The sequence below is a fragment of the Cygnus olor genome, chromosome 2 (genome assembly GCF_009769625.2).
Source record: "Cygnus olor isolate bCygOlo1 chromosome 2, bCygOlo1.pri.v2, whole genome shotgun sequence".
Classification (NCBI taxonomy): domain Eukaryota; kingdom Metazoa; phylum Chordata; class Aves; order Anseriformes; family Anatidae; genus Cygnus; species Cygnus olor.
Window position 1 is genome coordinate 106,039,687 of NC_049170.1, and position 13,429 is coordinate 106,053,115.

At 39.6% G+C, this 13,429-nt stretch overlaps 1 protein-coding gene across 1 annotated transcript in view; it reads left to right on the top strand.

Annotated features, from left to right (window-relative positions):
- The window catches only part of PIEZO2 (piezo type mechanosensitive ion channel component 2), a 315,845-nt gene that overhangs the window by 144,528 nt on the left and 157,888 nt on the right, over nt 1–13,429 (top strand). The window contains 1 exon segment of the mRNA XM_040549988.1: nt 15–57. Coding sequence (XP_040405922.1) covers nt 15–57 — 43 coding nt within the window.

Genomic DNA, 13,429 nt, shown 5'->3' on the forward strand with positions numbered 1-13,429 from the left:
TCCTCTTTGTATAGGTTCAACATGGGAGAAAACATTACGGCAGATTGGTTTTGAAAGGTAAGCCATAAATTTGTTTCATTAACAGTGCAAAAAGAAAAGGGAGAAAAAGTGCATGGGCAAGTTTACAGAATTATTTATTTTAGCTGATCAAATGTATCTATAACCTCAAATTTAGAGAGGAAGTTATGCAGTATCATGCATATATATGTTCAGCTTCTCATTTTATGTCCTCTTCTGTTTTCCCAGTCTGTGATCTGAAGCAGCTTATTCACCATATGAACTCGGCTCACTATATTTTTCTGCTGGCGACTATATAGCATGTTAGTATTAAAAAAGGTGACATGCTATTTGGGCAGAAGTCTTACTTATGAATGAAAATATTGCTCTCATATTATTTTTTCCATGAAACTTCTAACCTGTGACATATTAGTTGACAAAAGTAAATGAAGTTGAAAGAGGACCAAAGCTGGCAGAGAGCTGTTTAGCATCAGAGGAAAATTCAGAATTCAGCATTCCTCAAGTGCAAGAACTTCTTGCAGCCAAACTTAACCGCAAGGTCATCATACCAGAAACATATGTCTCTCTTGGAACTTAAACTAGGCAAAGCCCAGTAAAGAGTAATCTGGTGTTGAAGTTGAAATGCTCAATCTTGTATTTATTCTTCTACAAATGGTAAGCAGAAGAATCTGTTCCCCACTCGAATAATGTTTTGCTGTTTTCCCTTAATAGAGTAGCTTGCAGCTGTACACCAGTGTGTTTGGATCTCCGTTGACTGGACAAAAAGGGATTTCCCTTCTCCATGTTGCATGAATGCATACTGTGTATACTGCCTGGGGCATCTCAGCAAACCCTACAGATGACACAGTCTTTCTGAAGTCAATAAGTAGCCATATTAATCATATAAAACAGAAAATAACTACTTTCTTGCTTACTTTCTCACAAAGAGAAGGCAAGCTGCCTTTTTTCTTTTTTTTTTCTCAAATTTACCATGCATAAAGTTTTTGTTACAATAAAACATAGCATAAGTTTCTGTTAAAAACAAGACTGATGCTTAAGTTTAAGTATGCTAGCTCCTACTTGTCATTAAGATTCTCATATCTTGGCAGCAGTATGTGAAAACTTTTTCTGTATCATCGTTTTGTAGGAGAATTCTGTTTAACTAACTTCATTTGAATAATAATTAAAAAATAAATAAATAAATGCTTGCCTTTCTCTGATCTTCACCTAAAAATCTGGCACCTGAGGGGAAGGACTCTAAATAGCTGCCAGGTCTTAGGAGACTTATGAGTTCTGAAAGGTTGTCACCCATCTCTCTGAAAGCACATCTGCCTGCAGTTTCCAAAGAAATGCTAGTGCCCTAATAATTTGTAATTTTATTTCTTTCTAAGACCAGTTTGAAAGCATCTATGTATGACCTCAACTGAGTATTCACAGGGTCTGCCTGGTTGACTTGTTCAGCTAAATATATTAGATTTCCATGTTAAATACTATATTTGTCAAAAAAGAAGTGCTGTTTTTAACATAGTAGACATGGTAGTACATAGATTATATTTTTTGTTCTCACAGTCGTAAATAGCTGCGAACATTGGTACATATTATTTTAGTTTTTCAAAGGAAATGTAGGAAGGCAAGTAATGTTTCACTATGACAAAGCTCTGTCTCAGTGAATTTTAGATTTTCACTGGTACTGTGAGTAGCTTTGTAGCTTTAGACGCTCTGGTTAGTTTAAAATTAAAACATTACAGAATAATAAAAGCACTTTTCCTCCTCCAACTAATGCGTAGAGGTCAAATTCGTTTCTATTGTAAATCTCTTAATACCCGTACAGTCATCCCTGTAAAGGGTTTGGCCAAACATTTTTAAACAGCTAAAAAAAATTACCCAGTTTGTTGCCATATGATTTTTACACAACTTGAAAATCCAAATGGATATGGAATATTTACCATTTTGTAACTGTGCCCAAATGATCTGAGGAAACATGGGCATTTTCATTTCACAGGTTCCCACCAGTCAGAAAACTTTTAAGACTTTGATCAGATCACCAAATCAAAATATGTCTCTTCTACTGTAAATGTAAGAATTAATGTCTGGCTTCTTTTAAATCCATGTGTAGATATCATAAGGCACAGTAGTAATTGATTGAAAGGAAAACTGTGATACCACTTTGTTGCAGGATGATGGGAGGGGTTGTGGTTCATAAACACGTATGATTTGAGATGATGCAGTACCCTATCAAGAATCACACAGAAATTTCTTAACTGGGACACCTTACTGGATGTCATCTATTTAGAGGTAGAGTGTTTATAACAGCACAGCAAAGCTGAATCTTAAATGAACATTACACATTCTCAGTTGCAAGGTTTAATATCATTGAGGGGTTCTTTTTAATAAGTTGTGCTTTTTTTCAATTTGATTTCTTTATGGGCGTCAGCATATCATACGTTTCAGAAGGACGCTATAGTAAAATGTCAATTCTTTCATTGCCCTATTCTTCTTTTAAGATTAAGAATTAGCACCTGCTAGCGCTGCTTGTCTCAGTCTGAGTGGGAAAAAAAAAGGTAGTTTTGAAGAGTGGTAGAGTGAATTGATATCTTGGGTCTGCGGTTTGAAACTTCCAATGGAAAAAGGTCAATTTATTTAAGCAGAGCTTATTAAGAGTTTTATTTGTGGTCTATTAGAAAGCAATTTCCAAACTGTGAGGTGTTTCAAAACAAGGAGAACTCACAATACCTGTGCATGTGCAAAATATGTACCACATGAAATACAGAGAAATCTTAATGCACAGCTGAGAAGCCTGCCTGAGGGGAGGCAAATATTTAGAAAAGTTTACTCTGCAGATCCCAGTATTTCCATTCCAGTTTAAAAGGAAGAAATAGCTGACAGTTCTGCACCTTGGGAGGCTGTCAGCTTGGACTAACGTTAACTGAAGCAGCACATTAGCAAAGATGTGGTGAAGATTTGAAAGTACTTGGTTAGATATAATCGTAGAAGGGAAAGTGTTTTCATCTCAGCTTTTACGGAGATGAAAAAAAAAAAGGGAAAAGAAAAAAAAACTTCTTTGAACAGGTGGAACAATTAAAGTTTGTGTTTGTTGTTTTTTTAACAACTCATCTTCTTATTTGTATTTTGACACAAGCTTTGTATGATGTGAGTATATCAGCAGTAGCAAGTTGACTAACAGATTCATGAGTAATATATATACAAAGTCTGCTTTATAGTGCTTTGTAGCAGTATGTGCTTAATATCATATTGTATTTGATTGCTTAAGATCATAATTTCTTAAAGGAGTGGTTTCCAAAGTAAATGAAGTGTGACACATTGCTATATGTAGTACTTGGATGCAGTGCACTTAGCTTTCATTCACATAAGTAGGAATCCCAGATCTGCAGATCCCTCAAATTTGAGAGATTATTCTGAGGATGTATTGCTACATGGTTTCCCTAGTTTTGCTCTCCCCAATAGGCATCCCTTTATAACCAATGAGAGAGACAGGAGAGTGGGCTAGATCTGTTATGTCTGATCCTGTACTCATATTCTCATGTTCTCCTGTTCTCGTATTCTGTGTATCAACACTAAGAAAAGAAGCAGCAGCAACATGTTTTGCTATTTGAAAACATATCCTTTGCAAGCTGTTGTCTTAGGCACACCTGTGTCAGCTCTGAAACATCCACAGCATTGAAATGTGTTGTTTGAGCAAGGATATTCTTACGCCAGGAGGAAGCAAGATTTTTAGATACACAAAAGGAAAGCCATTGAAAGCGATGTCCTAAGGAAGAATATGTCTTTACTTAAAAACTGGAAAATTCTTACAAAATGTTCTTCTAAACAAGCTGTTTTAGAGTGGATTGAGGGGCAGAAGGAGATGTGGAGACTCATTCTACATTGTGGAAAATTCAGCCTAGATAATATAAAGGTTATGTCATCACTGCTTTGTGGTTACATGATGTTTATTCTGCAATAGTATAGTGTTTACATTTCTGTTGTCTTCATATCCTGAACAACACAGAGATACCAAGAGATCTGATGGATAGGCTTTTATGTAAGCATTACTTGTGAGCTGAGCATGCTGCTTTTCAGTGCTAGAGAAATTAAAAATGCTGGAGCTTGAGTAAAGTAGCTTTATGTCCAGGAAATGACTAGAGTTAAGAGCTTTGCAATTAAATGGAGTGTATCTGGGTTTGATAGATTTAAATGAAGGTCTTTTTGCTATTGATTGTTTTTTGAGAAATTACAAGTAAGCTGATTGTAGCACAGTATAGTAGTCATCTTTGTCCAATACCACCTTGACTGCAGTTCCTTTTGCAATTTCTGCAGAAAGTTTTGGAGAAATTTGGAAAATTATGAAAAATGTTATGTTGTGTTATGCTGTCCTACAAGAAACATGCTTTAAAATGCTGAGTATGTGTAACATCTGTATGTCATACAAACTGTCATCTTACACTGTGTCTTCAAGCTTGCTTGAATACTGAAGAACCAAAGCAAGTAGATTTATGGATAAGTAGGATGTGTTGTGTTTTTTTTTTCTTTTTGATTTTTAAAATTTTTTATTTTTTTGCCACTGTTCATTATTGGTGCACGTTTAGATGACACCCAAATATTCATGAAAAATGTCTGGAAAGTTCTGTTCTACTCTGCTCTAAATATGACTAAAAATGTTTTTCAGAAATCATTGTTCATCTCACTGGCTTAAAACTGTTGTTTTTTTTTTCAGTCCAGGCTGGACCCAGTGAAAATGGCTCATTCAAACATAGCTAACTAGTGGTTAGTTATGAACAAGTAGCAGTTACTGTGCTTGTTTCCTGGCTACTCTAACAATTTAAAAAAAAAGAAAAAAAAAAGAGAGAGAGAGAAAACTGAATGCACAAAGCCTGTTAAAATTCCAGAGCAGAGAGGATCACGTCAGTCACTGAGCTAGCCTTGTTCTGTTAACACAGTCCATATTGAAGGCATTGGCGTCCATCAGTGCTGGTCAATCTTTAAGCACTGCCTCCTAAAAGCACAAGATCAAACGATTCCAAAATATCGGAAGTCAGGCAGGTGGGGCAGAAGGCCGGCCTGGCTGACCAGGGATCTTCTACTGGAGTGTAGGCGAAAAAAGAAAGTGTATGGCTGCTGGAAGGAGGGCCAGGCAACGAGGAAGGAATACAGGGATGCTGTTCGTGTTTGTAGGGAGAAAATTCGTGTGGCCAAAGCCCAACAAGCGTTGAAGCTGGCCATGTCTGTGGGAGACAATAAAAAAGGATTTTTTAGATATGTGAACAGAAAAAGGAGAACCAAAGAAAACATAGGTCCGTTACTAGATGGGGAAGGTCTCCTCACAGACAATGACATAGGCAAAGCAGAGATGTTTAATGCCTTCTTCGCCTCTGTCTTCAACGCTGATGATGGGCTTCGGGACCCTGGGTGCCCTGAGCAGGAGGACCATGACGGTGGGAATAACAAACTCCCAACCGACCCTGAACGTGTGCGGGATTTGCTGCTCCACCTGGATCCATACAAGTCCATGGGTCCGGATGGGATCCATCCCAGGGTGCTTAAAGAGCTGGCTGATGTCATCGCGGGACCTCTCTCAATTATTTTTCAACGATCTTGGGAATCTGGAGAGGTCCCAGTGGACTGGAAGCTGGCAAATGTTGTGCCAATTTTCAAGAAGGGTAAGAAAGAAGACCCTAGCAATTACAGGCCTGTCAGTCTCACGTCAGTGCCTGGTAAAATTATGGACAAGATAATCCTTGAAGTCATTGAGGCGCACCTGGGGGACAATGCAGTCATTGGTCCCAGCCAACATGGGTTCAGGAGGGGTAGGTCCTGCCTAACAAATTTGATTTCCTTTTATGATAAGATCACCCACCTGGTCGATCAAGGGAAACCAGCTTATGTGATCTTTTTGGACTTCAGCGAAGCTTTTGACACGGTTTCCCATAGGATCCTACTGGACAAAATGTCCAGCATACAGCTAAACAAAAACATCATACGATGGGTGAGCAATTGGCTGATGGGCAGGGTTCGAAGGGTTGTGGTAAATGGGGCCACATCTGGCTGGCGAATGGTCACTAGTGGGGTCCCTCAAGGCTCCATTTTAGGGCCAGTCCTCTTCAATGTTTTTATAAATGATTTGGACGTAGGACTAGAAGGTGTTCTGAGCAAATTTGCCGACGACACCAAAATTGGAGGAGTTGTGGACTCGGATGAGGGTGGAAAGGCCTTGCAGAGCGATCTAGACAGACTGGAGAGCTGGGCGATCACCAACCACATGAAGTTTAACAAAAGCAAGTGCCGGGTCCTGCACCTGGGACGAAGCAACCCTGGCTATACGTACAGACTGGGCGATGAGACGCTGGAGAGCACCCCTGCAGAGAGGGATCTGGGGGTCGTGGTTGACAGCAAGCTGAATATGAGCCAGCAGTGTGCCCTGGCAGCCAGGAAGGCCAACCATATCCTGGGATGCATCAAGCACGGCATGGCTAGTCGGTCGAGGGAAGTGATAGTCCCGCTCTACTCTGCACTGGTGCGGCCTCACCTCGAGTACTGTGTGCAGTTCTGGGCACCACAGTACAAGAAGGACATTAAACTGTTGGAGAGTGTCCAGAGGAGGGCGACGAAGATGGTGAAGGGCCTAGAGGGGAAGACGTATGAGGAGCGGCTGAGGGCACTGGGCCTGTTCAGCCTGGAGAAGAGGAGGCTGAGGAGGGACCTCATCGCAGTCTACAACTTCCTCGCGAGGGGGAGTGGATGGGCAGGTGACCTATTCACTGTAAACACCAGTGATAGGACCTGCAGGAATGGTGTTAAGCTGAGGTGGGGGAAGTTTAGGCTGGACATCAGGAAGAGGTTCTTCACCGAGAGGGTGGTCGCACAGTGGAACAGGCTCCCCAGTGAAGTAGTCACTGCACCAAGCCTGTCTGAATTTAAAAAGCGATTGCACTGTGCACTTAGTCACATGGTCTAAACTTTGGGCAGACCTGTGCGGTGTCAAGAGTTGGACTTGATGATCCTTATGGGACCCTTCCAACTCGGGATATTCTATGATTAATCCTTTTACTATTTCTGAAGAAGGAAATGGTAGGTTGGAACTGGTAGCTATCACACCTCAAAAAAAAAAGAAAGGGTAAGGAGGTAGGAGCAGGGAAGGCAATAAGACTGTGAGGGAAAGACAGCAGAAGTGAATCTATTCTTATGCCATAGCTAGACCCTGGATAAGAAGATTGGCTCCTATTGGTATATATTGCCGATCTTCTGTGTGTTTCAATAGCTCCTTCAGTTATTCTTCAGTCACAAAGTGATAAGGAGGACAACCTGCATTGCTTTTGCCTGAAGCAAAATAAACACAACAGCCCCGCATGCCACAGGTAAGGAGACAAAACATTCCCATCAGAAGCCAGGAGCAAGCTAGCTGTCATCGCCAAGAGATGCTTTTTTGTTCCTGTATAGGTCTCTGAATGTAGACGGATGTCTGCTTTTGCAGCTGCTCCACATATGCCCCTGCTTGCACTAGCCAAAAACATTGTGTATATCTTCCCTACCCCTTGCAGAGACTGAGAACTCAATTTCCTAAACCACTCATGATGTGTGGTGAGCACTGGAATCCAGACACATCAGAGACACTTCTCAAGCACCTCCTTCCAGGTCTAGGTTGCTAATTATGAGCCTACTGGCAATCTGTTTTCCCTCTTTCCCCCATGCTTAGATTGCTTGTAACTTGCTGTGATATTTGATTGGTGCTTGGCCAGAGTTTCTCTGGGTGACATGTAAAGAATAAACAGAAAGAAGAGAATACCACTGTATTCTATAAATATTTATTATGCACAATTCTGGCTTGGAAATCCAAATACCATATGGTTTTCTGTAGTGGCATCCCCCACTCCTCCCCACACTCTCTGGTGATTTAGTAAAAAGAATAAATATATGTTTGAAATATAAAGTCTTATCCTGATAGCTTGCTCCATAATTTCGTGAACTTTCTTCACATATAGCTGAATCCTACAGCTCTTTCTTGGGCAAAGCTCCCATTGACATCATTTTGGGAGCATTGCCTCAGCCAGGAGTTGTGAGAAACTGCAGGGTTTGATCCTGGAGAGGTTATTTTAAAAGAAACAGAGTGCAGTCTGAATGCTTGCCGTGTTTTGCAGGTGTTGGGTAATTTGAGTTTGGGAAGACAGGGAAAAATGAGTGCAGTGGTGCAATTGGAGGGACTTGGGGAGAGCCCCGCCAAGCACCTTTCCTTGTTTTTGGGAAGAAAAAAAAACAAAACAACAAACTCTAGCAGCCTGTGTGATGACTGTTTTGGTCTCCCATCCCACAAAGAACGTAAGCAAGTGCTTAAGTTTTCAGTACTCAGGTGCTCCCTCTGACTTCATCAGGGTTCCTTGAGCTCCTCAGGTTAAGTGCTGACAGGCTAGGCCTCACAGGTGAGCCCACTTTATTCTCCTCAAGGTTTCCCAGGTGGGTAGCCATGCTCCTCACCCATGGGGTCTGGATTCCATGAGCCTTAGTGCTGTGCTCAGCAGCAGGGGAGCAGTGGCTGATTGCGTTCTCCCCTGTGTGACGTTCTCAGTGCAAAACTTGAAATAGCTTAGAAAATGTTTCTTCTCTTTGAAGATGTACCTTCCTTTACTTATGTCGTATCAGAGAAATTAGATTAATTGATGTTTTGTTTACACATTCTTTTGCTCTGCTTCTCAGGCCTTACATATGACAAGGGTTAGTTTATAGCCTTCCTCAGCACATCTCATGGGAGTTAATGTGGATTTGTTCTGTGATTACTATTATGTAAGTTTTTTGAATAATATCATAGGTAAATGTGACATACAGAGCAGAGATGACACCAATTACCTGCCTTCCCTTCAGAGACTATGAACAAAAGGGTAATATCTCATTCTGGTTGCTGTTTATTGCTTATAACAGAATTATAGCCTTCCAGATGATATCTCAATTTAGTCTTTTTACTGTCTGGCTGTTATTTAATTGATAGGTAGGGATCTGAGGGTAGAGAAGCACGTCAGAAGGGCCTCAAACTATGTTTTGCTTCCTTCAAGGAGTGATGGCCAGCAGGTGAGGTTGGCTTCCCGTGTATGAACACTTTGCTCAAGGCAAAGTGCAGCACAGGGTCCTGAGCCCTGAGAAGACAGGGGAACTGAGGTTGCTTTCCGTCCCTTGTTTTGTTATTTTGTGGTGGCGACTGTGGAATTTATGCATGTGTGTATTGAAGCATTTGTGTTGTTTATAGCATAGGAAATGGGGAAGAAATGTGTTTTCAGTTTCATCTGATATATACTGCATGCCTAAGTTTCTGTCCTAAATTGAGTTTTCTTTGCTGCTCTGATGAAAAGTGAGACTTCGAAAGAAAAGTCTGGATTACAGAGAAAGCCAGAATAAAAATTGCATTATATTTTCAAAGAACAAACCCATTAAAAAGTTATGAACAAACGGTTGTGTTTACATGTATATATATATATATTTCTAATACTGTGTAAGCTAAAATATTTTGGTCAGTATTACATACTGAAGTAGAAACAGATCAAATTTAGTTTTAAATGAGTTTAACTTCATGGATTTCATTGCAATATCCACTTCTATTCGAATATTGCTGTAAGCAACTATGTGTTGTCCATCATGCTCAGGCACAAATTACTGTGAGTAAAGCTTTTTCTGATTGCCTGCTAACAAACAATACCTTGTATTTAACATGCTGTTTAGGGTGTAAAGTAGCCTAATTTATTTATTTATTTATTTGTGTCACTGAGAAGGAAATAATTTCAAGACACCCCCCCCACCCACCCACCCATGCAGTGAGTATAATGTGAAATGAGATCAAAGTGAATTAAGTCCCCATTCTTTGACTGTTATACCATTTACCATTTCCTTGTCGGGGTGCCCTAATTGCTGTGATACGTGAGGAATTTCTGCTTCTAACTCAAACCCTGGGCCATATCTGTAGAGCCTGGCAGTGTTATGTACTAGTACAGTACTCGTTTACGCTAACACTTTCTGTCAGGTGAGATTACCCTGTTCTCCAGGGGCAAATGCATAATATGTCACAGAAAATTCTTGAGACACCATCTTAGAAGGTGATGGATCTTCTGTTTATTACAAGATATGGATTATATTCTGCTATTTCATTTTTTAAACTTTTAAAACTTTTCAGTGTACTTTTTAAACTCTAGGTAACTCTTTAACATAGTCTGACTTTTGACAGATGTCATTTGCATAATTGTTTGCAATGTACTATCCTACCTTCTGCAAAAGAAACACATTTCTTTTTAACAGTCACGTCACATAGTATTTTTAAGATAATGCTGTTGATGTTTTTGTAGGCTTTGTGCTGCACACCTGCAAGATGGTGAAGAGAGATTCACAAAGCGAGACTTCTTTTGTAGAACTTTTTCTGGAGATGATGTCCATATGCCTAAAACACTTAGACTAGGAATTACATTTTTACTTACTGGCTTTCCTCAAAGCTGTCCTTATTTAAAAAAAAAAAAAAAGTAATAAAACTATCTATTTAGATGAAAGATGTAAACATTCGCTAAAATTAACTTGATTTGTTTTGAGCAGATTTAAGAGATTTTCTAGTTAATTCCCCATTTTTCTGTTTAAGCAATTATCTTAATGGTAACATAAACAATCTCTACCTAAAATAATTATAGTAATCATGACTATTCTCTAGAGTACATCACCGTAATATGCCAGGAAGGTATTTCCTCTGCACTGATTGCAGCTTTTTTCACACCTTTTTCACACTTTTTAAACAACATTGAAAGCAGCAGTGTGAATTCTCGAGGTGTCTGAACACACTGTCCTTAATTGTATAAGCTGTTCTGTAGACTTCAGTGATATATCTCACAGGAGTAAACATTAAGAAACCAAGGCATAAACTGATTGTTAGCAACATAAATAAATGAATTAGATTTTGGGGTATCTAGAAGACTCTCTAGAATTTAGAGGATTTTATATGCTCCAATTTAGTGAGAATATAGAGATTAAAAATCCAAGGTGGACATCATACCAGGTAGTCCAGCGGAAAATCATGTTGTCTGTTATACAAACAGAGCACAGTTGTGTGACCACTGTGTTCTAATCTTCTCCATGTATATGCTAAGAGTCAAGAAGTCACTGGCTCACAAGAAGCATGACAGTTTTGCTTTCTCATCAGCCTTCTGTACACCTACCAAAAATCTGGTATGCAAACATCCTAGAGACAGATCTCTTGCACATGAACAATCTCTTAATTTTGTGATATACCTATGGTAAATCTCAAGTTCAGCCATGTGTAGATGAGAAACACCTCAGTGTTATTAATTACAATATGCTTTGTTAGTAGTCAGGCCTCCTCATTTGTCTGTCTGTCTGCCTATCTATCTATCTATTGATTAATTTTCCATAGTCAGGCCTGATAGATCAAATACTTAAGTTTATCTCCAGGTCTAATAGAAGATCACCAGTATATATTTGCCAGTGATCCTCCTTCTTTACTAGAGACTCTGTTTTACAGAAACTTGCAAAGATATCAAGACTCTGTGATCCTAGTTACTTTTCAGTCAATTTGCTGAGTTTGGCAAATAAATGGGGTTGTGAGGAGTTTATGTAAATAATAATAATAATAATAATAAAGAAAGAAAGAAAAAAAGGGGTGCTTGGGTGCTCTTGGAGTCTGGGAACATTAGAAGTCAAACAATTCAACATTCTGAACTATTTAAAGGCATTGACATAATATCTTTCAAGTGCCTGAGTCACTCTGGGAATTGCGTTTGTAACTCAATAATCCTTATGACTCTTGAACATTTTATCTGTAATCTTTGTTGAACGTGCTGGGAACTTAGCTGAATCAACTCTTCTACTTGTAATTTGCTAAATGAAAATGTTATTCAAATATATTTCTACTGCAGTATTTCAAAAGCCAAAAGTCCACTGATCATTTCCCTTGTTCTTTTTCTTGACAAAAAAGATCCACTTTTGCTGAGCGTAGTCTTCGGCTAGTCTTATGCTTCCCAATATGCCTGTTCCTAATAAAATAACAGTTTTACTACACTTATTGTTCCTACTATCATGCTTGCATAAAAATTAAAATAGGAAATCCTACTGCGGAGAAATCCATGTAAAACTTCTCTTGAGCTTTACTGTAGTTAAGCATCATAGAAACTTTATGGTTGTTACTTTTTTTTTCAAACCACACCCTTGGGAGCTGACCTTTGATTTGTAGCTTTCATACCTATTTGGTCTTTTGTTCTCTAGGAAAAGTAAACTTTGAAATATACTCCACTTGGAGAAGCCCTTCAAACAAACCTGAAACGTATTTATTTATCAGCGTGGGTGAAGGTAGCTTACATACATCATAGAATTTCTCTAACTGTAGAGCAAAGGTATATTTAGAAGCCAAGCCAAATACTCTTATAAAGTTACTTTCCAATGCATCCAACCCTGTGGATAGCTTTTGGGAAATGGAATAATTTAATAGCCCATGAAAAAGTAGGAGTCAATATGGGCTTACCCCATGCTTCTAGTCTTAAAAGTAAGTTACTAGAGCAATTTGGATCAAAACAGAAATTCAAATTTTGCACCTTAGACTATCTCTAATTACACTCCTTTTGTAATATTGCATGTTAAATTAAGAGCAGACCTCATAAAGAGAAGTCAGTTTAGGAATTGGAAGTATTGAGTTTTTTTAGCATGGCATTGTAGATCTATAATTTTGATGCCAATGAAAATTTCAATTTCCAGACAGAATGTCAATATGTATAATTTCTGGAAACCTGGACACTTCTTTAGAACTCTGTTTGAAAAGTGTGTTTTTTTAAAAATATTTTCTAATATGCTTTTATTTTCCTGCCAGTGAAGAGGTATCCGGTACTAGATAGACTCAGAGGAAGATACCAAAGACACATATAGAATCATAGAATATCCCAAGTTGGAAGGGTCCCATAAGGATCATCAAGTCCAACTCTTGACACCGCACAGGTCTGCCCAGAGTTTAGACCATGTGACTAAGTGCACAGTGCAATCGCTTTTTAAATTCAGACAGGCTTGGTGCAGTGACTACTTCACTGGGGAGCCTGTTCCACTGTGCGACCACCCTCTCGGTGAAGAACCTCTTCCTGATGTCCAGCCTAAACTTCCCCCACCTCAGCTTAACACCATTCCTGCAGGTCCTATCACTGGTGTTTACAGTGAATAGGTCACCTGCCCATCCACTCCCCCTCGCGAGGAAGTTGTAGACTGCGATGAGGTCCCTCCTCAGCCTCCTCTTCTCCAGGCTGAACAGGCCCAGTGCCCTCAGCCGCTCCTCATACGTCTTCCCCTCTAGGCCCTTCACCATCTTCGTCGCCCTCCTCTGGACACTCTCCAACAGTTTAATGTCCTTCTTGTACTGTGGTGCCCAGAACTGCACACAGTACTCGAGGTGAGGCCGCACCAGTGCAGAGTAGAGCGGGAC